General features: G+C 41.6%; 1 protein-coding gene across 1 annotated transcript; it reads left to right on the forward strand.

Moving 5' to 3' along the window:
- The first annotated feature begins 14,523 nt into the window (after positions 1 to 14,523).
- Positions 14,524 to 20,582, forward strand: use1 (unconventional SNARE in the ER 1 homolog). Its single transcript, XM_083766446.1, has 8 exons — positions 14,524 to 14,872; positions 16,933 to 16,982; positions 17,624 to 17,702; positions 17,977 to 18,129; positions 18,486 to 18,501; positions 18,633 to 18,657; positions 19,566 to 19,728; positions 19,878 to 20,582. Exons 1-8 carry the CDS (start codon positions 14,645 to 14,647, stop codon positions 20,058 to 20,060), a joined length of 897 nt encoding a protein of 298 aa, XP_083622572.1. The 5' UTR covers positions 14,524 to 14,644; the 3' UTR covers positions 20,061 to 20,582.
- Positions 20,583 to 27,730: the final 7,148 nt, after the last annotated feature.

A 27,730-nucleotide genomic window follows, 5' to 3' on the forward strand; every position in this document is an offset into this window, starting at 1 on the left:
TGTTTAGCATGTAGAAACTGCCGGATGCCAACTTTCATATGTTGGGCAATTACCAGTTTGACAAGGGGTTTCACAAAGATTATATGCAAATGCAATTCATTCAATGAGGAAACAAAGTTAGTATTTGCACACACAAAAAATCCAGTCAATGAGGAAATATATTTGTTTTAATTTGCATACTAACTTTGTTTCGATTATTCTACAGGGCAATTTGAAATGTAAACTTGTCAAGCTTGGATGGATGTTTAGTTTTTTGTTGTTTTGGTAGTGTTCAGTTTCATGATGTAAACTAAAGGACCACATCAAAGGCAGAGCTGAGCAACTTGAGACATCATGAGAGCTATTGCAGTCTCCCTGCTGGCTCACCTGGCTCTCTGTCACTGACCTCCAGTCCAGTCCACACTATAAACTCTATATGTCAATATGCATTTTCAAGTCTTAGATTCTTTAAATAATGCCAAAGTTAGAAAATATAGGCATATGGCTAATGATGATGATTGCATGGTGATGAACATTCTTCCTCCAGGTTGGACATGCACTGAGGGCCCACCGCTGAACAACACAGTACAGGTTGATGCCGGCCTGGGACTAGTGGTGGCTACAGACAAAGAAGGTGAAGCCTATATTCTGACCGGCTCATCCTGGACCAGACTGCCCTCTGCCAACCTGAAGCATATCTCAGTGGGAAAAGCAGGGCTATGGGGCACTAATATCGAAGACAAATCCTTCTACCAATACGTAGGTGGCAACTGGGTACGATTTGGAGGTAAACAAAAATATTTCAGCTCCATCTTTCTATTGAGTTTTGAGTCACGCATGCACGTGCGTGTATGTGCGTGTGTGTGTGTGTGTGTGTGTGTGTGTGTGTGTGTGTCACTGATGACCTGAGAAGTGAGTCGGAATGTTGTCCATAATCGCCGATTTGAGCAATATGCCCATATAGACATACTGTAAATTGCCATCCAATTTGTCATAATTGGGGCATTCCAACTTAGGTTGTTCTATAGTTAATGATTTGACAAATTATCAGATGTAGTACAGTACATAGGACTACAGTACAGTACATTATACTATTCCCGCTAGGGAAAAAAACAGTATCGCCCTCCCGCAATTACCCTCTTCCCATTTGCGACGCTAGGATGATAATTGATGCCTTACAGCCGGGCCATGGGAGCACACCGTTCCTACCAGCACTCAGAGAAAGACAAAGGAAAGAACAATTCAATACAAGTGGCATGTTTGATTTCAACTGCTCACTTCTATACAATAAATACCCTACAAACTGGAATCAAAGACTGGACATCTATCTGTAACTGTTTTCTGTGTACAGTAATGTGCCAAAACGTAGACAAAGGAAAGTAATGGATGGCCGTTACAGTATGTGTGAGTCAAGTCAACTGTATGACTACAGTGGAAAAGAACATGGCATGACATAATTGTTAAAGAGGGCAGAACTGGACAAGTAAATAGTTTTATTTTTTGTCAGTTGAGAGAAAGTGTCAAATTACAATAACAACTAAATCCTAATAACACTCAACAAGCATAATTCATGGAAACCCTTGATCCACAGACCTCCTCCTCAGCTCTGATCAAGGTTGGGCACCCTAATCAAACAACTATTGTGACACTGCATTCCTTTAAATCCCGACATGGCCTTCATTAATCACTCATGTACTTTTTTCTCATCAACAAGTACAGTACCACACCTTAATGGACTGACGCCAACTATTTAAACACAAAACTAGTTTATCTTGTAGAACTCATGTCCCCAAGTAACACTGTCCTCTGAAAGGCCATCTGCAATAATAATACTAATAATACTAATATGAAGTATACTGCGCACTCATTCACTTTTGCAGCCAAGTGTCCCTTTCTCGGACTGCAACTGTATTTACTGTATAAGACCCATTTATTGCAATCCCAAACATGGAATATACACATATACAAACTTATTTCAAAGGGGGCCATATTAGACCAACTACAAGATGGTGGCCATTTTTCAACATGTTTTTCGTATTGAAATCATGACATGTATAGTAATTGACCAATTTGAATGATATTTGGTGTCATTCTTTTGGGGTGTCACATAGACATAGACAACACATCGGGAACATGCATTGGAAATGCATTCCCTCCCCACCCAGTTATACAATGTTTTATTTATGCACAAATTGCACATATTTCGAGATTTCTGTATCATTCTGCTGTCTAGCATTAACATGGGCACCAGAAGGGAAACGAAGGAAAGGAAGACCAAAGACCACCTGGAGGCGTACCATTGAGAAGGAGAGACAAGAGGCAGGATGGAGGTCATGGACTGAAGTGAGGATGGCAGCAGCTGACCGTGAGAAGTGGAAGCGCTCTGTGAAGGCCTTATGTGCCACAAGGCACGAAGTGGATAGGTAACAGGTATCTGGCACACCCAAGTTGACACAAAGTTGACTAACTAGGATTAAACTGTCAAAGCAATGCACCTGCATGTTTAGGGCCATGGGCCAGGAACTGAACGAGGAAGCATTTTCGGTGAAATTATGTATGTGTAAATCATGGTGTTCCCCTCCTACTCCGCACACCAACCTCATTCCCCCTTAACCCTCTCATTCTTTTCCTTTCTTCTCCTACTTTCTTCCTATCTACTTCCAAAACAAACAGCAGTACCCCTTATCTCTTTCTGCCACTCTCTCCTACAACACCATGGAGTCCTTATCTCACCATTCACTTCTGTCTATTGTCTGTCTTCTTCTCTTCTCTTATGCTCATGTAATCCTTGCTGGCTATTGCTACTATTTATTTTATTTAAAAAAAACCTATACGGTGAAAGGAGTAGGTGTCAAAGTTCCAAGTGGGAGGGTGGGGGGTTGTTTTAGTCTTATCTTGTTTTGTTTCAGTTTTGTAACCATTCAAATCAACTCAAAAACAACTCTGTTCATGTAGTAGCAAAACCGTCCTGTTTCCTGTTTTGTTTTCTGTCTATGTAAATGTGTGTACAAAAATTGAAAAAGAAGCATAACATATGTTGTTACGGACCACGGTCCTTTTGATTATTTGTTATTTGTTTAAGTATAATTATTATTTATGGTGGCTACTAAATTAGGATAATAATTATAAGTTTGGTATTTGTTATTATGTTTTGGGGCATGTAACAAGTTGTATTTCTTTTGCTGCAGTACTCAAGTGAATTGACAGACATGGCTCTGAGTGACAGGTCCCTGATTGGACCTGCCCCCCTCTGGTCCTTATTGGTTCTCCCTGACAACACCAGTTTCCTGTTGGCTGGGCACTCTTCCTGTTTCTGTATAAAGTCTCAGTTGAACTTCTGCTCTGGAGGCGATGACAGCATTCTGCAGCAGAGACTCGATCCCTCTAGTCCTCTCCTGTGCCTGCCTTATTATGTTGTTTACTCTTAGTTCTGGTTCCTTGCTGTAAGTAATGATTTGTTTGTTTAGTTCAGTTTTGTTAAGGTAATCTCTATTAATTTATTTATGAGTCTGTAAAACCAACTAATTATCCTTGTTTAAGAAGCCCGGTTCCTACCTCCACCATGTAGGGGTGCCAGGTCTTTTCTTTTGTTAAACTTATTGTAATTTTGGTTAGTTAGGGTAGTTAGGGATTTAGTATTGTAATTTAGTTTAACCTTCTGTTAGGGCCTTTAGGTAGGGGTAAACTTTTTCTTTTTAGTTAGATTCGTTTTGTTAGTATAGCACCTGCACTCTGAAGCTAACTTATTGGAGAATTGTGAACCAGAATTGTACAAATTGTCTCTGCAACTGAAAGAAAAGAGCTGCTACAAATAAATTGAAGTTCTTTTCACCCTGTCTCCTCTCAAATTGTGTCATGTCCCTTCACCCTAGACGAAGGTCCATAACACATGTACTGCATTTTTCCCTGTCCATACCCCTCTTCTATGCTTAATAAAAAACTTTAAAATTGAAAAACTTTAAAATTGAGAAGGGGAAAATAGAGTGAGGGGCCCGGCCCGGGGGGCAGGATGACACCATCCTGAAGACAGCTGTGTCTTGGGACTGGAGAGGATGTAGGGAGAGAGGAGAAAGAGAGTTGAGCAACCAATAACGATAAAAAAAGCTAGCTGTTCATTTCTATTGTTGAAATCATTTTGGCTTGTCCCCAGCGCACGCACGCAAGCACGCCCACACACAGTTTTGAGACAGAGTCACTGGAAGCTTAATTTCTTTCAGGTTACCCGTTGCAGGGTAGTAGGCCTACTCTACAGTGGTGGTGTCATTTTTGGTCACTGGCCGGATTGGTCAAAATGCAGTAGCCTACAGCTCACAATACCATGCATTTGTCGTGGCGTGTGTGCGTTCATGAGTGCTTTCAACACTGAAAGGCACGGATGCTGTTTAGTATTCAGTCACACGTTCTCAGAACACACAAAGCAGGTAACATTCTTAGACTATTGATTCCATTGCTATAGGACTTGACAATTTAGGCATTTAGCAGATGCTCTTAATCCAGAGTGATTTACATTGAGAACAAAAACATGGCAATACATGGGCTACAGCAAGTGCTACGGGCCAAGATGGAGTCTGAAGAGGTGTGTTTTCAGACTACAGCGGAAGATTGGGAGTGAATCTGCAGTTCTGATTGCAATTCGAAGTTCATTCCAAGAGTTTGGGATGTGTGGAGCGTTGTCCCGCCGTTTTTAGTGAAGGTACTTCCAGCTTCCCTGTGTTAGCTGATCTGAGTGCGCGGGAGGGTTTGTAGGGTTCGATCAGATGTGCAAGATATGGGGGTGCCATGCCTTTGGTTGCTTTGAATGCCAGCATCAGAGTTTTGTATTCTGTGCGGTCAGTGACCAGGAGCCAATGGAGCAAGCGGAGAAGCGGGGAGAAGTGAGAATTTGTTGAAGACCAAGCGAACTGTGGCATTAAAGGGACACTTCACCCTTTTTGCAAAAAAATATATGTTAATGACGTTTAGAAGCTTTAGAACACTTTCCTGGAGATCTTTATGTGTGTAATGTGTGGTTTTAGATATTTTAGATTCATGGACACTGGGCTCACTTCCTTCCTGGACTACATGTTGTCTCAGTAAGACAGCACACAAGGAGGAGCAGTGCACCAAAGAATTATGGGAATTGTAGTCCAGGAAGGTAGTGAGACCAGTGTCCATGACATCAGAGACAACAGGCTCACTGCTACAATCTAAAATAACTAAAACCACATATTACACACATAAATAGCCCCAGGAAAGTGATCTAAAGCTTCTAAACATCATTAACATATATTTCTTTGCAAAAAGGGTGAAGTGTCCCTTTAAGTAATAAGTGCACATGCGCCGGTAGGCCAGTATATATTTTACTTGCATTACATACATGCAAGTGTACAGGGGCAGTGAATATTGTTAAAAATGGGTTATAAACATGCCATGTAGAAACAGTTTGGGAACAAACATGCAAGTTAGCATCTGATTGTTTCTACATGCTGGGGACCTTAGTGTACTCAACATGTCCGGGTTCACAATGGGGCTACTGTATATGGGCTATCTAATCACTCAACTGTATACATGATGACTGATTAAATAATGAACAAAATGAACGCCCATCCAACCAGTTTGACAAGGGGTTTCACAAAGTTTACATGCAAACAAACATTTTTTTTTCAGTCAATGAGGAAATAGTTTTGAATCAATGAACGAATGAATGAATGGAAATCTTTTCAACTGTGTTGTTTTAATTTGCATTATACTAACTTTGTTTCCTCATTCTACTCTAAGCTTGATGGATGTTTAGTTTTTTGTTTCTTTGGGACTGTTCCGTTTCATGATATAAAGGACCACATCAATCTGAAGAAACAGCAGTTCCTAGAGAAGGGAGGCAGAAAGGCAGAGCAACTTGAGACATCATGAGAGCTATTGCAGTCTTCTTGCTGGTGCTGGCTCACCTGGCTCTCTGTCATGGTAAGGCACTGACCTCCAGTCCAGTCCACACTATAAACTATATATGTCAATATGCATTTTCAAGTCTTAGATTTTTTAAATAATGCCAAAGTTAAAAAATATAGGCATTTGGCTCGAGTTTTTCATCTAATGATAATGATGATTGCATGGTGATGAACATTCTTCCTCCAGGTTGGACATGCACTGTACAACACAGTACAGGGTGGGCAGGACAAGCACCACAAAAGCCTCAAGCGAGCTTTTCCATTCGCTGCAAAGAGCTGTTGTGTTGTGTTATGTTGTGTCCACATAGTAGCAAATCTCATTTACTTCAAAGTTCCAACAAGACTGGAGCCAATATGCATTTTCAAGTCTTAGATTCTTTAAATAATACCAAAGTTAAAATATAGGCATATGGCTAATGATGATGATTGCATGGTGATAAACATTCTTCCTCCAGGTTGGACATGCACTGAGGGCCCACCGCTGAACAACACAGTACAGGTTGATGCCGGCCTGGGACTAGTGGTGGCTACTGACAAAGAAGGTGAGGCCTATATTCTGACCGGCTCATCCTGGACCAGACTGCCCTCTGCCAACCTGAAGCATATCTCAGTGGGAAAAGCAGGGCTATGGGGCACTAATATCGAAGACAAATCCTTCTACCAATACGTAGGTGGCAACTGGGTACGATTTGGAGGTAAACAAAAATCTTTCAGCTCCATCTTTCTATTGAGTTTTGAGTCACGCATGTGCGTGCGTGCGTGCGTGTGCGTGCGTGTGTGTGTGTGTGTGTGTGTGTGTGTGTGTGTGTGCATGATTACCTGAGAAGTGAGTCGGAATGTTGTCCATAATCGCCGATTTGAGCAATATGCCCATATAGACATACTGTAAATTGCCATCCAATTTGTCATAATTGGGGCATTCCAACTTAGGTTGTTCTATAGTTAATGATTTGACAAATTATCAGATTTTCAATCATTTCTGGGAGATGCAACTTTTGGACATATATATATTGACAGCACTATTATGCCTTTAGGAGGCGCCTTCGTTTTTAACCGGGTGGATGCTGGAGGTGATGGTTTCATTGTGGCAAATCGCTATGGAGCCAACCACGTCTATTGTCTTCGGAGTGAATACAAAGACAAGACCCTGACCGCAAAAGTGTATGGGCAGAGCAGAGGTAGGTTAGGGCAGCGAAAAACTGTATAGGCCTACTTATTGTTACTTTAATGTAGCCAAATATTATTATTATTATTATTTTTACATTTACATTTTGGTCATAAAAGTAAGTAGTAGGCCTACTAAGTAGTAAAAGTAACATTTTGTTCTTCAAAAATGATTAAACGCACAAAACGTATGTTGCATTAGAACTACCCTTATAAGTACAATTGACTTATTCGTAAAAGAAATGACTGAAGTAAGAGTAAACTGAATAAAGATAACTAATAACTTCTTCTATGTGTATCAGTTGTATCAACGTACTACCTCAGCTGTGGCGCATTCGGATGCTGGTCAATGATCAGAAGAAACCAAATCCTCTTCAATGGGGTAAGATTTCTGGTTTAAGCATCTGACAAAAAATAAAAAAAAATATATATAAAGCACATTCATGACAGCCATCAGCTTTCTATATAATTGTTCATAGCCTGCATGGCAATTAAAGGAAATATCATGTCTATGTTGTTGGTATTTTCATATAGCTTAAGTCGCAAACTGCGAATTCTCAAGCTGGACAAGCATTGGAGGAGGATCATTCCAAACGGTTGAAGTGGGGAGTGACGGCAAAGTCTTTGCGGTAGACATGAGTGGTCAAGTTGTTGAAAGGTAAGCAAAAACTAAATAATCATTTATCATTGGTGGGAAACCACATGGAGTTTCAATTAGGCTATTCTAGCCGTATACATTTTGTGTATTTTCTTTTTCTTTTACAGTATCTACATATAGCATCCATACTGACTGAGAGGTTTTATGTAATTCTTCACATTTTTATTTATTATACCATCTTACCTTAAATCGTGTGTTAATGTTAATAATGTGGATTGCATTTTTGACAGTTTATTTTGTATTGTAAAGCACTTTGAACCTGTGGTTTATAAATACAACTTGTATCCTATTGCTATAACAGAACTGACATTTCCGAAGCACGTCCGCATGGGAGCGGTTGGAAGGTGATTCCCTTGTGCAAGACCATGAGACAAGTCTCCTATGATCTTGGTACCATTTATGGTGTGTCCACCGATGGTGCTATCATGAAGTGCACTGCATGAGGTGTCAGCTGTGCAGCAGACCTCCATTTCTCTTCTTCTTCTAACAGCTGACAATCTACAGTATTTGATTTTCAATCTGTCAGCATATTGAAAATTAACTAATCACACCCTATCGGCAAGACTGTATGAGGTTAAATAAATGTTATTATCATCTATGTATCAACAACTTATAACAAGGTTTATGAAGTATTACAAGTGCTGGTCACTTACAGTGGACCAAGTAATGCTCTATACACAATACATTATAATCACATTTATAACTTATAAGGCTATTATAATTCTTCAGAAAACTTGTTTCTAAATTATTATAATTACGCACAACAACTTATATAACAAAAACACTTGACTAAATTATGGCTGTTTGGAATATATAATGCATCATGACCAGCATGTATATGTCATAATCATTGTCATACAAATACATGACCATAAACATTCATGTGAGTTTTATAATGCCTTGTAACATTATAATGCATTTTAAATGTGCTTATATAATGCATTATAGACCCAACCTTACAGTTACGAAACACAATAGCCCAGGTGTTGTCTCTTCTGATTTTAATCAAAATATTTCATTCAATAAAGTTTCATTCATCATCAATTATTACACAGCTGGACTCTTTGTTCTATGTCACCTCTGCCAACCTTTGTCATAATGTTGTCTATCTGGTACCTTAGTTACTTTTATTCTGAGTATAAAATGGAGCGTGAAGATCAAGTGATGCATGATGGAGAGACATCAGGGGCCCGTTCCACGAAACTTGGATTAAAGATTAAGCCGGGCTTTAACACATATCCTGGTTTAATATATCCTGGATCAGTAATTAACCGGTTTCATGAAAGCTGGTTGATCTTGCCAGATTAACTTAACCAGTTAACCTGGATATGTTGAGGCTTGATTCGGTTTCATGAAAGTGATGCTACATTAGTTACCATGGAAACTAATGCTTTGTACTTAGCCTGCTCCGGACCAGGCTAACAGCCAGGTTTAACCTAATCCTGATGTCTTTACTGTTCATTAAGCAGTCAAACTGATCACAAACCAATGATGTTTTCCAGATTTATTCAATTATTATGGGTTTATGTTGCCTTATTTGTATCGGTCTGCATTAAAGGACTAATTTAAGCACTATATAAAATCAAATAACACAAATATATAGGCTGCACAACATCATGACAGCTTGTGAGCTTGTAGATCAGCTGCTTTTGGTGAATGTTCCCCATGAATAGGTTTGCTGTCGTGCAAGTGCACGGTTAAGAAGAATTATTATATTATATTATATATATATATATATCTCTTTTTGTAAAAGTGAAAAAACCACTAAATATTACCATTACTCATTGTTTTACAACATATTACCATTGTAACGTTTCACCCACTACTAGTCCTACATACTTACACCTAGAAACCCCATTCAAACCTATTTAGGTTCATCCTACGGTGGACATGTGTGCCTGAAAAGGAATCTTTTAAATGTTTCATAGTTTTAGAAATATAGTGCTTTCAAATTTGAGACATTTATAGGCAGATAGTGGCACTTCAAAAAATCACTTTCACCTAGAAACTCCATTCACACTTTGTAAAATTCAGCTTACTGTGGAGACACATGCTGGAACTTTTTACTTTGAAATGTTTTGTAGTTTCTGAGTTATTTAACTTAAATGCCCAATGCATTCTCAATGGCAATAGCACAAACTTTGGCATGCTACATGAACCCATGACCCTCACCAGTCTGGCCACTGTCTGGACAACAACCCCCTTCCCCAAAGGTAGCTCCCTCAGAGGAGGGAGTTATGGCCAAATATCACAATGCGACAATATCATTATGCTTACAATATTAAGAATTCTGTTTTAAGTTAATAGTAGTGGTAAAATGTAAACTATATTTTTGGGGTAGTTAATCATTCAGTCTATCCACTATTGAGAGTATGTTCTCTCTTTAATTACAGCAGCAGTATTTATTTTAGAAGCTTAAGTCCTGCCCAGGCCGTAGCGTAACGGTCTGGGCACCGGACTGGTGATCCAGTCGCGGTGTGCCGCGGGTTCGACTCCCGGACCCGACACGGCCTTTACCGCATGTCATCCCCCCATCTCTCTCCCGTTTCCTGTCAGCCTACTATCTGTCCCTTAAAAAATCAATAAAGGCGTAAGCCGCAAAAAAATATCTTAAAAAAATAAATAATAATAATAAGCTTAAGTCCTTGTATCAGTAAGTCTTGAATAGATTAGTAAATATAATGAGATATACAGAAGGGGGCTGTAATGCAACTATTAAGGATGCAAACTGCCTTAATACCCCATGAAGAAGAAGGATCAGTAAATCTGTGATCCACATAATGGGTAGAGACAAAAAGCCAGACATTAAGCCAGGCTTGCTGATCCCGGCTCGCCAAATCCGCCAATTCTGAGCCTCGCTTGGCTTTAGTGGAACGGAATAAACCAGGCTGTAAAGATCAGGATTTAAAAAGCCTGGCTTTGGCCTAAATCCTGGATTAGTTAATCCAAGTTTCGTGAAACAGGCCCCAGGCAACAAAGAAATGTTTACGATTAAAGGAAAAATATATAATGTAATCAATTAACTTGCTTTGTTTTTTTGTTTTTTTTAACGGCTTTACACAACTGCTGAAAATATAAGTGTATATAGACAAAGATCATTGAGTGTTGTTTATAGTTAGTACGGCTTGCTATGCCTGCAGGCCAATGTTACATCCCTGATAGAAATAGGGGTAAGTGGTGTTTTAATCCTGATCTCCTGAAAACAATAAAAACTAGATAAAGTGCCAATCGGCACAGGTCTCCACCAGGATTCTTCCTCAGCCTAGTGGGAATATGCGTGCACAGTTTCATCGCAATCGGACGCTGCGTTGAGGAGTTGTGGCCATTTGCTACTCCTGAAAACTGTAGGAGCCAATCGTGGCCAATCAGGATGGAATATGAGAAATCAAACAAACCTGTCTTGATCACATGACTATGGAGATCATGTGTACCGATTTGCGTGAAATTTGGATAAAATCTGAAGGAGTAATAATAGAAAATGTGTTTTACATATGTCGGCCTCCTGGTGGCGCTATAAAGAGCAGATGCGAAAAATTCCAGGCAAAGGTTTCCTTGGCCTCTAGGGAGTTGGCATACAAAGTTATCCACAGATCCGTGCAGTTAGAGGTAAAAACACTTTTGGGCCAGTTATAGCGCCACCTTGAGGCTGAGTTGAAATTGTTCATGTGGCATTTCGTCCTCGGCCTAGTGGGAATGTGGGTGCACAATTTCACGGAAATCACGCGATGTGTTCATGATTTGCAGCATTTTGTTTGAAACTGAGCACTCCTGTGAATTTTGGAAGCCAATCTTAACCAATCAGGATGGAGTCTGAGAAATCTGAAAGACCGGTTTGGTTGAATGGCTCTAGAGAGACTGTGTACCAATTTGCGTGATGTTTGGACAAAATCTGTAGGTGTACTGTGCAAAAACTTGTTTTGCACAAAGCGGCCTCCTGGTGGCGCTATAACAGGCCGTTCTGGAAAGTTTGGGGCAGAGGTTCATGGTTGGCATCCAGGGAGTGTGTGTGCAAAATTTGGCATCGACCGGGTTAACGGTGGCCGAGATTAGCTGCTCACGGACAGACACACAGACACACGGACGGACGGACACACGGACGGACGGACGGACACACGGACGGACGGAGTGCAAAACATACTCTCCCCCATGCCTTCGGCTGGTGGAGACAATAAATGTGGGATAAATGTGGGATGCAGTTGCACATGGTAATGGTTAGACCACCCCAAAACCTGCAAAACAAATTGTTAAAGCTGAAAGGAGTGTTGCGTCCAAGTGTTGCGTCCACATGCAGCGCGTTGTGAGCTTGCAGATCGTCGGTGCCCCACTCACATGAATCCAAGCAGAGGTCCTCACAACTTCACAAGTATAGGTAAAACACTGCAGTGTATTCCGTGAAATTTATATTTTCATTGGGTGTAGTGTACAAGTCATGTTTTTAATATGCAAATTATATAGAGAGGGGTAGGCCTAGTGCCCAAGCCCTGTTAGCCATGCAGCCTATTATGATCTGTGGTGCGCTTGCTATAAACCTACACTCTCAATTAGGGATTTTCCCAGAGGTTAATTTAACTGATGTGTACAACCGTTATTCAAATAGTTATACATTTGTATGAGTGTGAAGCTTGAACAATAGGTTAATTGCGGACCGCTACAGATAAACTGTGGATATTAACCTATACCAATAACTTAGGACCCAGGCCAAATGCCGTAGCCTACACCAACACGTCTATGCGTGGCATGTGAAACTATATATCGTGCTGTATTTTGCTTTCCATTTCATGGTCATGGACTCATGGTCATGTGAGGGGAGCGAGAGAGAGAGAGAGAGGGTGCAGAGAGAGAGAGAGAGAGAGAGAGAGAGAGAGAGAGAGAGAGAGAGAGGTGTGAATGGAATCATCGTGCGTGCGCATACATGGCACATCTCTCTCATGTTTAGGTAATTGTCACGGAAGCCGTGGATATACACGGCTTGGGATATCCGTGGATCTACAAGCTCCAAGTGTTGCGTCCACATGCAGCGCGTTGTGAGATTGCAGATCGTCGGTGCCCCACTCACATGAATCCAAGCAGAGGTCCTCACAAGTATTTCATTGGGTGTACAAGTCATGTTTTTAATATGCCTTTATCAAATGATATAGAGAGGGGTAGTGCCCAAGCCCTGTTAGCCATGCAGCATTGCAGCCTATATGATCTGTGGTGCGCTTGCTATAGGGTATAGGCCTACACTCTCAATTAGGGATTTTCCCAGAGGTTAATTTCACTGATGTGTACACTTCAGTGTCAATAAATACAAATAAACATTTAAAACTCATTCAACCATTGTGTTAATTACTAAAAATGTCATGTGTACAATATATATAAAGCCGTTACTTCCAGTCCAGCTGTTTGTCAATTGATCAAGTTGACTTAATTGTGTGGTCTATTTGCAAGGTCCTTGATATTGTCTAAGGGCAGGGGCTGCCCCGTGACAGATCCCAATCCCATCTCTCACACGTTACAATTCTGGAAATTCCTGGAATAGTGGAATACAACAGGAAAAAAGGTTTCAGCACCACGGAGAGCGCTCTCCGCACTGACAAGGAAGGTGCAGCGGTATAAAGCGGATAGACGATCCACAAACAGCATTTTTGCAAGTTGGAACACTGAGGACTCCTTACTCCTTAGCAATCTCTTCTTTAAAACAGACCCTGATTAGTTGAGTTCCCAAACCATTTGCCTGCATGCGTGCACTGCAATAGAAGGGAATTAAGCTGTATATGGGGTGTGCTGCTATTTTCTTCTGTTGCCCCAGTTTTGGCCCATTGTTTCTAATCATGAAGGCAGTGTGCAATTTACGTGGAATCTTTCACAGACTTTCATACTAGGCTGAGGAATATATCCCACCCTTTTCACATTGGCCAGTTACAGCGCCACCAAAGGTGGATCTGTTGTTGTTGTTCTTGTTGTAGTAACGACCCAGCACACTCAAACAAAAGAGGCTGATGGTGACCCCCTTTGGGCCCCCTCAACTCTCACTATAACTAGACACTTTACCTCCACCCCTCTCTCTCTCTGTTTAAAAGTACAGGAAAAGTCTCAAAGTACAGGTAAAAATATAGTACAGGTAAAAATCTCTCTCTCTCTCTCTCGCTCTCTCTCTCTCTCTCTCTCTCTCTCTCAGATATCTATGGCTTTGGATATCCGTGGATATACACGTTGTTTATTTCATGTTTATTTTACCTTATTTCTCATATTAGAACATTTAGAATCAATGTTGTTTGTCAAAGGAGAACATTTAGAACCAGTTTTGTTGTTGTTGGTAAAATGAAAAGTATGCATGGATAATGAATGGCTCACCCCCCTCCATTGTTCTGGAAATTCCATTCTGGAAAGGTGTTCCATTCCTCCATTGTTACTGTAGTCCAGTGCGGACTGGTGATTTCATTTGTATTGGTGCCGAGTGGAAGCACAACCGATTGTTTTAATTCAAAGTGGTATATATTCTGTGAAATGTTTATCGTCATTCCGTATGCATGCTGCCACACAACTTGTCACAAGTTGACATGTTGCACTGCCTGCTAGACAACAGTAGGTGGTGCTGTTTTATGCTCTGCACAGTGTAGGCCTACTCAGTTCTTTGCTCGAGATTTACAAATGAAAAGATGAATACGCTAAGTGTAATGCTTTATGGTGTCGTCCACTCACAGTTAACAGATGTTGCATTGAGTTGTAATTGAAATGTACTGTAATTCTGCAAACTGTTAATAAATCAATCAATCAAACATCTGCTGAAAAACTGCCTCGTGAACGCGCACCACCAGCCCAGAAACCAGATAACATGGGAACCTGTTGAAATGGAACACCGGCAGCACTGTTTAATGCAATTTATTTGTGCGTGTATTTTTTGTTAAATTATTCATGACAAAGTTGTACAGTATGTATGTATATCCATAACATAAACAAGGCGCAGAACGATAGCAAAAAACAAATCACTAGTTACAAAGGCCCGCCCACTCGAGTTCTGCTGACGTCAAATCCTCGCGACGTCTTTTCAGTTTTATACAACATGGCTTCGTCTAGGTTGGAAATCAATTTTATCCGATTGTTGTCCCGTTGCGAGTCCATAGCTTCTGAGAAACGAGGGGAAGAGGAATGGAGATTAGAAAAGGTAAATGGACGAATCGCCGCTATTTTTTATTTCTCAAGGCAGCATTGCTTCTTCAACGTTTAGTAGAAAGAAAATAGTGACATGTCACAGCGTTGTTGACAGTCAGCGCTGCGAAGCCTAAAAGACTGATAGCCACGTCGCCACTGACCGCAATGACATGTCATTTATACCGAAATAGTCAACAACTGAGTTATATTTGACACTGGTTTTACATGCCATTTAATACTCGTTATAAATCCACCGGTCCTGGATATCTGTTTTAAAGTATGATGAGCTTGTTATTCTAAAAAGGTGCCACTGCTGCTGAAACATATGTGACTGTTCTTGTGAGTTGGACGCCTTACTGTGTGTATGTATAGTTTTGTTTGTCTGTTGTCTGTTTTAATGTTGTCATTATGTGATTTTTGGGACCAAAAATATGATGTTTGACTTTGATCCATTTGGCATTTGGTATCAAAATTGTATGCTAATTTCATTTGCATACAATCTAATTCTATGGTATGTTTTAGTATCTGCCTGTCTTTTCTACAATAATGGCCTTATTTGATCTGACTTTTACTTTCGTATTATAGCTATGCAAATGTCATTGATTCATTTAAATATTTATTAACAGTTTGCAGAATTACAGTACATAACAGCACAAACTTAATACAAAGACTGTTAACTGTGAGTGGACGACCCAATTGGCCAATTAAGCATTACACTTGTTTACAAGAGGGTCCACCATGTTCAATTCATCAAAACATTTAGAGATGTACAAATAGACACTTCTATATAGTCAAAGAACAGAACAGGAATTCATCCTAAAGGAGGTAAAAAGGGGAAAGAAACATATACAGTGAGGGGGGAAAGGGGGTGGGGTGGTGGGGGATTCAGGTTTTACGGGGGCCAGTTTTGAATTGCAGCCGTCCATAGGTGCCCTTTGAGAGCATTTTTTAAGGAGTCAAGGGATTCGCATGTCTTAATGACTGTTGGTAGGGCGTTCCACATTTTGGTGGCATAGGAGCGAAAATAATTTAGTCCCTTGTTTGTGCCGAATCTGGGTTGTACATGGTTCGTTGCACTCTCTCTGGTGTTGTGGGTGTGGACTTCGTTAGCATTAAGGAAGTACAGGAAGACAGGTACATGGGTATCTTGGTGGTGTGTCGAATCTTGTGGACCAGAAGCAAGATGCTGTACTCTGTCGTCGACCCTAAGCCTTTCCAGCCTGTCAAAGTGGTCAGGGGTGAGGTGGGTTCGGGGGGTGAGGCCAAGTAGGAGCCTGAACAGTTTGTTTTGGGAAGTCTGGAGCCTAGTTTTAAGGGCCTTTGAGGTGCTGTGCATAGTCAAAGAAACCTTGTACGAGGGCTCCTGTTAAGGTCTTCAAGGTGTTTTTCTTGACCAGTGAGGAGATCCTGTAAAGGAATCCTGTTCTTTGGTTGACTTTTTTGATTACGTTGGTGGCCATTTTATCACCGGAAAGATTAGCCTCCAGGATGGAAATGGACAAATGGAAATTACCTACCTAGGGTTGGTAATTTCATCTTTACGTGTGATAACATTGTCACCCATTCTAACCAAGAAGCCATTTGCCTTGCTGAGATTACTATTAGATAATATACAACTATGATAATCTTGTTCCAATTAAGGGCAAGGTTACAGTAATTTGTATAAGGAGAAGAGACTGGAGCAGCACGGACATTTAGAGCCTTTTATTTAGGTGCTGAGTATACAAAACGACTAACGTTTCGACCTTGCGGTCTTCATCAGAGTCATGAAGACCGCAAGGTCGAAATGTTAGTCGTTTTGTATACTCAGCACCTAAATAAAAGGCTCTAAATGTCCGTGCTGCTCCAGTCTCTTCTCCTTATGCAACTTTGATGTCCCTGCACCTGTGAAGCACCGGATCAGCCGTTTCAGGCTTGAGGCGCGTTGGTAGACTCCCTTTTTACAGTAATTTGTATTTGATTACTACTTCTGGTGAGCTATTGACAATCGCACTTACTCGTATTAAACTACAGTACACTACAGTGTAATATGAATTAACAGACAAACAATGGTCTTAAATTCCTCACTTCTAGTATGTTGGTGCTCTGGAGGAGATGATGGTGGCTTTAAGGAAGAGTTCAAGGTAAGTCAGACAACATTCGAACAAAAAGGTACATTTATGTCTCTGTAACAATGCTTCTTGGCAATAACCTTTATACAGTTGGGAACTTAAGACAGTTTCATAAGGAACATGCATTTGTGCCCATGAAAAAAAGCCAAATCTTCTCTGCCAATGCCAGATATGTTGTTGCTATTGACGGATTGGATGTAGGTAGAAACATGACATGTTAGTAATTCTAAATTTACAGTTAATCAAACTTTGTTCAGCCAATCAACATTGGCGTTTATTATTGTCATTATTGTTACAGCATTATTAGTCATTGTTATTAATACATTTTTCACATGTCATTTAATCTTTTTTGATGATGAGTCATATATTCACAATCATAGCCTAGAAAATATCTTATAATTGACAAATCACATTACAAACATTAACCACTTTAGGAGGTCGTATAAAAGTATTATATTTGGGAGGTACCTTTACGAGGAGGGGCGGTGTTGACGCATTGAGTTAACACAACTCTGTCTGTTTTAGCACCTTTGCGGCAATCCAGCCCGTCGTGGGCCTTTGGATGTGTTAATTACATAACTGATTTACATAGTTTCAGTAATACCATGTTATTCTAAGATTATGCAGCTTTTCTTTTGCTTTTTTCTCCCCAGCAAGCCCACACCAGAGGTCCTGTCAGACTACACAAGGAAAGTAGATTTCCTCAAAGGACTTCTAGAAGCAGAGAAACTGGTCAGTGTTAATAGTAATTAAAACATTATTACCTATTCTCAAGAATTTCATTTATTTTAAACTGAATGTATATATGTCACTCAATTTTCTGAAACATTATTTCGGAAACTTAATCCGGACTGCGGATTACATTCTAGTCCTTATGCAATCTATTTCTTTGTGTTTTTAGAAAAACTATTAGAAAAACTATACAGTAAATTGTAAATTGTAAAGTAATGTACTTCTGCCAGCATTGGCTTCCCATCTTATGGCTCTCCCATGTGTTTGTGTGCAGTCTTCCCCAACAGAGAAAGCCTTAGCTAATCAGTTCCTTGCTCCTGGCCGGACACCCACAATAGCCAACGAGAGAATGTCAGCCACTAAGACTGTCCACATGCAGACCAAAGCTCGCTGTACAGGGGAGATGAGAAATGAGTTGCTGGGCACGGTAAGATGACCTATTTGCTCCAGGTTTTCATTATGCTCCAGGTTTTGCTACATGGTAGCCTGATTCCTCCTTCTGCATTGAAGCGGTGCACTGGTTCTACATTTGGTCCATTAACAAGCCGCAGTCATTTTCTTAACATACCTACGTCATTTTATGTTCATCAATACCATTCATGGTGATGTACACACACATCACCATGAAGGATATTGATGAACATGTCAAATAAACATTACTTGGAAGAAAGAAAAAAATATATATATAAGTAGGCTTTTCTGTACACCAATTTTGGGTGGTCAATAAGTAAAATGATGAAAGACATGCATACATCCTGAATCATCTTTTCTGTCTCTTCACAGGGAATGTCTGGTAAAGGTAAGACTCATAATCAACTCAAGAGACATCTATATCAGTATACCTTTATAAAATAGCTGCACATTTAGAATATTATTTATTTAATGGATGAATGAACATTTATTGGTGTGATTTTCTTCTATCCTTCATAGGCACTTCAGATTTGCGAAACAGAAGGTAAAGATTTAATGCATTATTCCCTCAAGGACCTCTTGGTGTCCCCATACCCCACTTTAAGAACCACTGGTGTATGGTACTCTCACCTAAGAGATCCTCACCCATCAGTGCATCCACCACAGCAACGCCCCTTCCTATCTAAAGGAACTCATTGAACCTCCACCCGCTCCCTCCGCTCTGGTAATTCAAACACTCTCAAAGGAAAAAAGCCCATTCTCCGCACTATAGATCGTCGCAGTCCCGCCCCTGACGAGAGGCCCAGGAAAATAATTCCCCGTTCATTTACCCCATAGAGTTTTCAAAAAGTATTTATTTAAAGACATTTATGCAGCAGACAAAGCCAACTCGGCAAGTGACAAATCATGACAATAAACGCAATGTTTTCGGCCGATCAAATAATTAGAAGAAAATAAAGGCAGGGTACAACACGTTTTGGTTTTCTTCTTACTAATTATTTGATCTGGCTCATTTGTCACGAGCCGAGTTGGCTTTGTCCGTTCGTAAACGTCTTTAAATAAATACTTTTTGAAAACTATATGGAAAATTAATGGGAAATCTCTTCGCTCTCGTCATTAAATGGGCCGGAACTGCGACGCTCTATGGGGGACCGGGCCTATTGCTCAGCTGCTCCTCTGCTGTGGAATGCCACTTGAGAGCACCACAATCCGTGGATGCTTTTAAAAGGGGACTTAAGACTTTTTTAGGCATTTGCCTAGTTGGACTTTTAGATGCCCTGTGTGCTTATTCTTATTTTAGTCATTTTTCTTTCCTCCTCTTGACGTAGACCTTTGAGATTTGTTTCAAATGTAAAGTGCGTTATAAATAAAATGTATGTATTATTAATTATCATGAATATTCTGAATGTTGAATGCCTTTAAATATGATTGCAATCATCTCTCCATCTGCAGAGGTGTGCCTGTGGATGAGCGTCAGTCTGCTGCAGAGCTGGATGCTGTGCTGCAACATCACCACAACCTGCAGGAGAAGCTCGCTGAAGATATGCTCAACCTGGCCAGGAACCTGAAGAACAACACCCTGGCAGCCCAGAGCCTCATCAAACAGGACAACCAGGTGTGTGTGTGTGTGTGTTCAAACATTTTATTCACATTTCACAGACAATATTTATTTGACATGACCTGAGGGTATGTATTGTTGTGTGTGTGTTCACATTTCACAGACAATATTTGTATTGTTGGGTCTCCCTCCTTCTGTCCATGCAGACTCTTAGCCAGTCGATGCGTCAGGCAGACCTGAACTTTGAGAAGCTGAAGACGGAGTCAGAGCGTCTGGAGCAGCACACCAAAAAGGCTGTCAACTGGTTCCTGTGGCTGATGCTCATCCTGGTCTCCTTCACCTTCATCAGCATGATCCTCTTCATCAGAATCTTCCCCAGGCTCAGATGACCGCCGTGTGTGTGTGCACCGCCTGGAAACCTCAATTCCATGACCAACATCGGTTTACAGAACAATATAAGAATATAGGCCTGCACATATCTATTATACACTATGTGTGTAGACTCTGTACTGTATGCGTTCTATACAGCACAGCTGGGGTCAGTTCCACATCAGCTCTTTTTGATGGACCGAAAGGTTATGAAGTTAAATGTTTTATTTACTTTGCAGGCTTATAGGAATCTTTAAGTTTTTAAACGTCAGTATCATTTTCGGGAAAAGGTAAGGAACTGACGATTATCAGAAACTAAAGCGTTGTCTTAATATCCAATGGAACGGATAACTTCATCTTCATATAATTGGTCCTCAATTCTCAAGATGTAACCATGTCTGTCCACTCACTCTGCGTCTCAGAGGAGGGCTGTGTGGACAGGTAATAAATCGTCCTACTAGTGGCACTAGTAGGCTTGTTTTTTATGCTAGAACAAAGGCTTCCATTTCAACATGCTTCCAGGAAGAGAACGGCTGTAGTTTTTCTTAAGGGCAGTCCATACTCTCTCCGACCACCGAACTTTTCGTCTGAAAGATCAGACTTAATTTTTTTCTCCGAAGTAGAGTTCGGAGAGTCACAACATCTGGGAGTGCAGCTTTCAGAACAAAAATTCGGAGGAATGCGATTCAGAAGTTGCGAGTGACATCATGTTGTAGTTGTACCAGAGCTTTCCGACGAAAAGTTTGATAGTCGGAGACAGTATGGACTGCCCTTTAGCCATTGATGATGTCATTGGTAACTGTCCATATCCCACCAATTAGACTCAAGAGTGAGTAGACATAAATTGAGACGTCTTATAATGAGCATTAGTGAGGACTACATGAAGATTCAAGATAAGGTTGAACATGGATGAGTGGTCCTTTAATCATGGGCGTCACACCCATATATATGGTGAGTTCGTGACACCCGCACTCTCACAGATCTGTGACGTCGTCCCCACCACTTTGACTGGCTGTTTTTTTCCGCTTGGATGTCCGTGATGCATTATGATCCCGCCACAGTTAGAAAAGCCCTGCTGTGATTAGACAACTCTGTTTCCCCTATATGAAAGTATATTGGCCGTTGATTGTGTTCAATTTAGGTGAAAAAAGAAAATAATTGTGCTCTCGTGCACGCTAATGCACGCAAATCCCCTCCCCACACTCCCCCCCCCCCCCCCCCTCCACCTTCAGATACCCTATGACACCCCTGCCTTTAATGTCCTCAAACACGGGGACCCAGCCCAGGCTGGCTGGGCTAGTGTCGTTAATTTGCCTGATAATATATTCTTTTGATGTGTACATTCTGAATGTGACGACAAAGCAATGTGGAAAACGTTCCTCGTAAATAAAAGGAGCAACCTAGGTTAATGAGGCATCAACCATAATATGGTAAATGGCAAATATTTCACATTCACAACGCATTTTCGGGTTGGTTATTCGTCACGCTCCTGGTGTATAATATGTAATTGTTCCACTAGCTAGCTAGGCTGTTAGTTCTACATTGCCAGCATGCTCAGTCTGTCTCTTCCTGGTGATTAAAGTGATATTTCACATACCTTGAAATATCAAGCACTAAAATTAGGTGGCCCTGACAATTAGTAGTGTCATCACTTATCTGACTTCATTAAACTAGATTGCTAAATCTATTGCTTTGAAATTTGAATATTGTTTGGCCTAATGGCAGACAAATTTTCACCTAAGGCCTAGTGACATTCAGTGTTAAGAGGTAAAAAGAAAAAAAATAATTGCTGTTTTCTCTCTTATCAAATGCATTATTTTGCTTTCTCTTGTATAATTTGGTCATTCTGTTTGCACGTTATTCCCCAAATTTACATTGGTTAATGACAGTCGTATGCTTGGTTTGTTTTGTGTCTTGATGTTATGACAGATTGTAGTGGTGGTGGTGATGATGTGTTTTGTCTTTTGTGTACAGTAAATTATTGTGAAAGGTTATCCCCTTCCCTCATAGCAATAGACAGACAAGGTTAATACTGAGTTGTGCGTAGTTGACCAGCAAAACACCAAGTCATTATCTTTGTAATGTGAAATGCTTACTTAGTATCGTAGGTCATCTTGGGAAGTAATGCATGGAAGGAGTGACTGGACAAGCTTTAAATCTGTCCATGATGAATCATAGAGAAGTTATGTGCAACAATATGTCAATCAGTAATTTACCATTTTGATCTTAACCGTTGACCATAAAATTCAGATATACAATATTTCTTAGTTGGAGATTTAGTGTATTTGGTCATTGTGGACTGACTGAAGTTTTGGGCCAACATTCCACTGACATGTTTGTATTTCTGAAACATTTCAGTTTCTACATGTATTTGCAACGTCCCTATCCCAGACAAGAGGCTCAGAAGGAAAAACTGGTAGGATTTTACTCCAGGCATTTTTGGGGCATGTGGATCATGTGGAAGAAGTGGTAGTTTGAGTGACATCGAGTATACTTTGATATGGTATAGTAGTTCATCTAAATGAGGACTGTAACTCATCTGACATATTATGGTGCAATTTGATGGTCATGACTCGTGGCCAAGAAAGTCGGTTATTGATTAACAAGATAAATAAATTACATCATACATTCTGAACTATTAATCATAGAATTTGAAAACTTGCCATTTCACACGTGACATGCAAATTAGAAATGATGCACACTATTTCCCTTGTTTGGAAATATATTCGTTTTTCTTGTATAGGCCTACCGAAACTGTCTAAACTCTAAACCAACGTAACGTTAATTAATGGAGGGTATGTAAAATTGACTTCACTGCGCACAGTGTGCTGTGTGCAGTACCTTTTGTGTCTGTAATGCAGTAAGTCGACGTGGCCACCAGGTGGAGGACGTGACATTAGAATGGCAGTAGATAACCCCAATGACCTCAATAGCCCAAACAAGCCAATCCCAAATTAACTCCACTACCTATTTAAAACTGAGGATGGAGGTATGGCTAAATAAAGGCAGTAGGCTACAGAATTGAACAAGGCACATACCGTGTGGGGCCCTCTGTAATCTTTCAGAGTAGAGCTCTGTTCTGTTTTATTGCTCAACTTTATACTAGTTAGGCATCAACGCTCACTAGCAAAACACTGGCAGCAAGGATATAATGAAGAAAGAGAGAGAGTAACTGCCAATAAGTTCTAATTAAGTTAAGAATGAAGTTACAGTAATGTCTCTGTTGGTTTGAATGCAGACTACAACTCTGAGGTCTGTGTAGCAGGCTGGCTTGTCCAGGCTTGCTGCTCTGCCCCTGGCCCTTCCCTGGCTGCTACCTCACCTCATGGCTGGCTGGGCTAGGGCCCGACTTTGCTTGCCTGCTGTATATTTTGGGATCCCCTTGGGGTATTTCTTGCTTTCGGAAGCTGAGGTATGCAGGTCCACCAAGAGACCAAATGAGGTTGTGTCAAGCACAGCAGCTGTTTGAGCGTCCATTCTCAGGCCATTGCCGCCCAATGTTTGATTGGCTGTTCAAGGCATAGTTCCGTTTGAGGAAGCGGCCCCTTGAACTTGAACAGCTAGTTTGTCACTGGTGGGATTTGGCATGTTTGTAATTGTTATGGCACCCCTTTTAACTGAAATTCCACAAAGATGACCTGCTCTCTGTGCTGTAGCCTGTCTACACACTGTCCTACATAGATGGACTCGTGGGGCGTGGTTAGTATACAGGTGCATCTAAAATAATTAGAAAAGTTCATTTTCTTCCATAATATAATTTAAAAAGTGAAACTTTCATATTGTTCTAGATTCATTGCGCATACAGTGATTTTTTTTTTTTTTTTAAGCTTTTTTCGTTTTAATCTTTATCAGGGCATAGAGCGCATGAAATTCAAAGGAAATCCGGTCTAAAAATATTAGAATATTTTATGAGACCACTACAAAACCATTTATAATACAGAAATGTATCTGAAAAGCGTGTTAATTTATGCACTCAATACGTGGTCTGGGCTACTTTTAAACAAATTATTTCATCAATGGGGCGTAGCATGGAGGTGATAAATCTGTGACACTATGGAAGCCCAGATTCGCTTTGATAGCAGCTTTAAACTCATTTGTATTGTTGAATCTACTGTCACACCTTCCTCTTGACAATAAAACATACACTATCTGTAGGGTTCAGGTCAGGCCAGTTGGCTGGTCAATTAAGCACAGTAATACCATGGTCAGTAGTTTTGGCTCTGTGGGCAGGTGCCAAATCGAGCTGGAAAGGAAAATCAGCATCTCCATAAAGCTTGTCAACATACTGAAGCACAAAGTGCTCTAAAATATCCTGGTAGATGGCTGTGTTTACTCCAGTGTGAAGTTTTCACTGACAGTGCAGCCAGATAATGCAGATAGCATGGCCCCAAATCATCACTGTGTTTTGTCAATTGTAGAGTCAACACAACCATTTGTGTGCTTCCGTAGGTTGACAAGCTTTAAGAATATACGGATTTCCTTTTCCAGCAGCACTTGGCACCTGCCCAAAGAGCCAAAACTACTGACCATGGTATTACTGTCCAACTGGCCTGACCTGAACCCCACAGAGAATCTATGTTTTATTGTCAAGAGGAAGGTGTGAGAGACTAGATTCAACAATACAAATGTTTGTTATTTTGTGTGTGTGGTGCACGTACATGTGCGTACATCTGTGCGCACATGTTAATTGGTTTGATCCCTCTAGAAGAGCAGAAGAACACGTTGTAATTCCTCCACAGTGCAGATCTGCAGCTTTTAACACCCAGTCCCACTCCAGTCTTTACCACCCAGTCCCACTCCAATCTTTACCACCCTGTCCCACTCCAGTCTTTTAACACCCAGTCCCACTCCAGTCTTTTTAACACCCAGTCCCACTCCAGTCTTTTTAACACCCAGTCCCACTCCAGTCTTTTTAACACCCAGTCCCACTCCAATCTTTACCACCCAGTCCCACTCCAATCTTTACCACCCAGTCCCACTCCAATCTTTACCACCCTGTCCCACTCCAGTCTTTTAACACCCAGTCCCACTCCAGTCTTTTTAACACCCAGTCCCACTTCAGTCTTTTAACACCCAGTCCCACTCCAGTCTTTTAACACCCAGTCCCACTCCAATCTTTACCACCCAGTCCCACTCCAATCTTTACCACCCAGTCCCACTCCAGTCTTTTAACACCCAGTCCCACTCCAATCTTTACCACCCAGTCCCACTCCAATCTTTACCACCCAGTCCCACTCCAATCTTTACCACCCTGTCCCACTCCAGTCTTTTAACACCCAGTCCCACTCCAGTCTTTTTAACACCCAGTCCCACTCCAGTCTTTTAACACCCAGTCCCACTCCAATCTTTACCACCCAGTCCCACTCCAGTCTTTTTAACACCCAGTCCCACTCCAGTCTTTTAACACCCAGTCCCACTCCAATCTTTACCACCCAGTCCCACTCCAATCTTTACCACCCAGTCCCACTCCAGTCTTTTTAACACCCAGTCCCACTCCAGTCTTTTAACACCCAGTCCCACTCCAATCTTTACCACCCAGTCCCACTCCAGTCTTTTTAACACCCAGTCCCACTCCAGTCTTTTTAACACCCAGTCCCACTCCAGTTTTAACACCTAGTCCCACTCCAGTCTTTTTAACACCCAGTCCCACTCCAGTCTTTACCACCCAGTCCCACTCCAGTCTTTTTAACACCCAGTCCCACTCCAGTCTTTTAACACCCAGTCCCACTCCAGTCTTTTTAACACCCAGTCCCACTCCAATCTTTACCACCCAGTCCCACTCCAATCTTTACCACCCAGTCCCACTCCAGTCTTTTTACCACCCAGTCCCACTCCAATCTTTACCACCCAGTCCCACTCCAGTCTTTTTAACACCCAGTCCCACTCCAATCTTTACCACCCAGTCCCACTCCAGTCTTTTTAACACCCAGTCCCACTCCAGTCTTTTTAACACCCAGTCCCACTCCAGTTTTAACACCTAGTCCCACTCCAGTCTTTTTAACACCCAGTCCCACTCCAGTCTTTACCACCCAGTCCCACTCCAGTCTTTTTAACACCCAGTCCCACTCCAGTCTTTTAACACCCAGTCCCACTCCAGTCTTTTTAACACCCAGTCCCACTCCAATCTTTACCACCCAGTCCCACTCCAATCTTTACCACCCAGTCCCACTCCAGTCTTTTTAACACCCAGTCCCACTCCAATCTTTACCACCCAGTCCCACTCCAGTCTTTTTAACACCCTGTCCCACTCCAGTCTTTACCACCCAGTCCCACTCCAGTCTTTTTAACACCCTGTCCCACTCCAGTCTTTACCACCCAGTCCCACTCCAGTCTTTTAACACTAAGTCCCACTCCAGTCTTTACCACCCTGTCCCACTCAAGTCTTTTAACACCCAGTCCCACTCCAGTCTTTACCACCCTGTCCCACTCCAGTCTTTACCACCCAGTCCCACTCCAGTCTTTTAACACCCTGTCCCACTCCAGTCTTTTAACACCCTGTCCCACTCCAGTCTTTACCACCCAGTCCCACTCCAGTCTTTACCACCCAGTCCCACTCCAGTCTTTTAACACCCAGTCCCACTCCAGTCTTTACCACCCTGTCCCACTCCAGTCTTTTAACACCCAGTCCCACTCCAGTCTTTTTAACACCCAGTCCCACTCCAATCTTTACCACCTAGTCCCACTCCAGTCTTTTATCACTAAGTCCCACTCCAGTCTTTACCACCCTGTCCCACTCCAGTCTTTTAACACCCAGTCCCACTCCAGTCTTTACCACCCAGTCCCACTCCAGTCTTTTTAACACCCAGTCCCACTCCAGTCTTTTAACACCCAGTCCCACTCCAGTTTTAACACCCAGTCCCACTCCAGTCTTTTTAACACCCAGTCCCACTCCAGTCTTTACCACCCAGTCCCACTCCAGTCTTTTTAACACCCAGTCCCACTCCAGTCTTTTAACACCCAGTCCCACTCCAGTCTTTTTAACACCCAGTCCCACTCCAATCTTTACCACCCAGTCCCACTCCAATCTTTACCACCCAGTCCCACTCCAGTCTTTTTACCACCCAGTCCCACTCCAATCTTTACCACCCAGTCCCACTCCAGTCTTTTTAACACCCAGTCCCACTCCAATCTTTACCACCCAGTCCCACTCCAGTCTTTTTAACACCCAGTCCCACTCCAGTCTTTTTAACACCCAGTCCCACTCCAGTTTTAACACCTAGTCCCACTCCAGTCTTTTTAACACCCAGTCCCACTCCAGTCTTTACCACCCAGTCCCACTCCAGTCTTTTTAACACCCAGTCCCACTCCAGTCTTTTAACACCCAGTCCCACTCCAGTCTTTTTAACACCCAGTCCCACTCCAATCTTTACCACCCAGTCCCACTCCAATCTTTACCACCCAGTCCCACTCCAGTCTTTTTAACACCCAGTCCCACTCCAATCTTTACCACCCAGTCCCACTCCAGTCTTTTTAACACCCAGTCCCACTCCAGTCTTTTTAACACCCTGTCCCACTCCAGTCTTTACCACCCAGTCCCACTCCAGTCTTTTAACACTAAGTCCCACTCCAGTCTTTACCACCCTGTCCCACTCAAGTCTTTTAACACCCAGTCCCACTCCAGTCTTTACCACCCTGTCCCACTCCAGTCTTTACCACCCAGTCCCACTCCAGTCTTTTAACACCCTGTCCC

Source organism: Protomyctophum parallelum (genome assembly GCF_964188405.1).
Source record: "Protomyctophum parallelum genome assembly, chromosome: 6".
Classification (NCBI taxonomy): Eukaryota; Metazoa; Chordata; class Actinopteri; order Myctophiformes; family Myctophidae; genus Protomyctophum; species Protomyctophum parallelum.

Bases quoted from the DNA above. Each gene is read 5' to 3' on its own strand.
- use1 (XM_083766446.1), top strand. From the start codon at position 14,645: ATGTATATCCATAACATAAACAAGGCGCAGAACGATAGCAAAAAACAA. The intron at 17,703-17,976 runs GTCAGTGTTAAT...GTTTGTGTGCAG, and splicing joins TTCTAGAAGCAGAGAAACTG to TCTTCCCCAACAGAGAAAGC. The intron at 18,658-19,565 runs GTAAAGATTTAA...CTCCATCTGCAG, and splicing joins TCAGATTTGCGAAACAGAAG to AGGTGTGCCTGTGGATGAGC.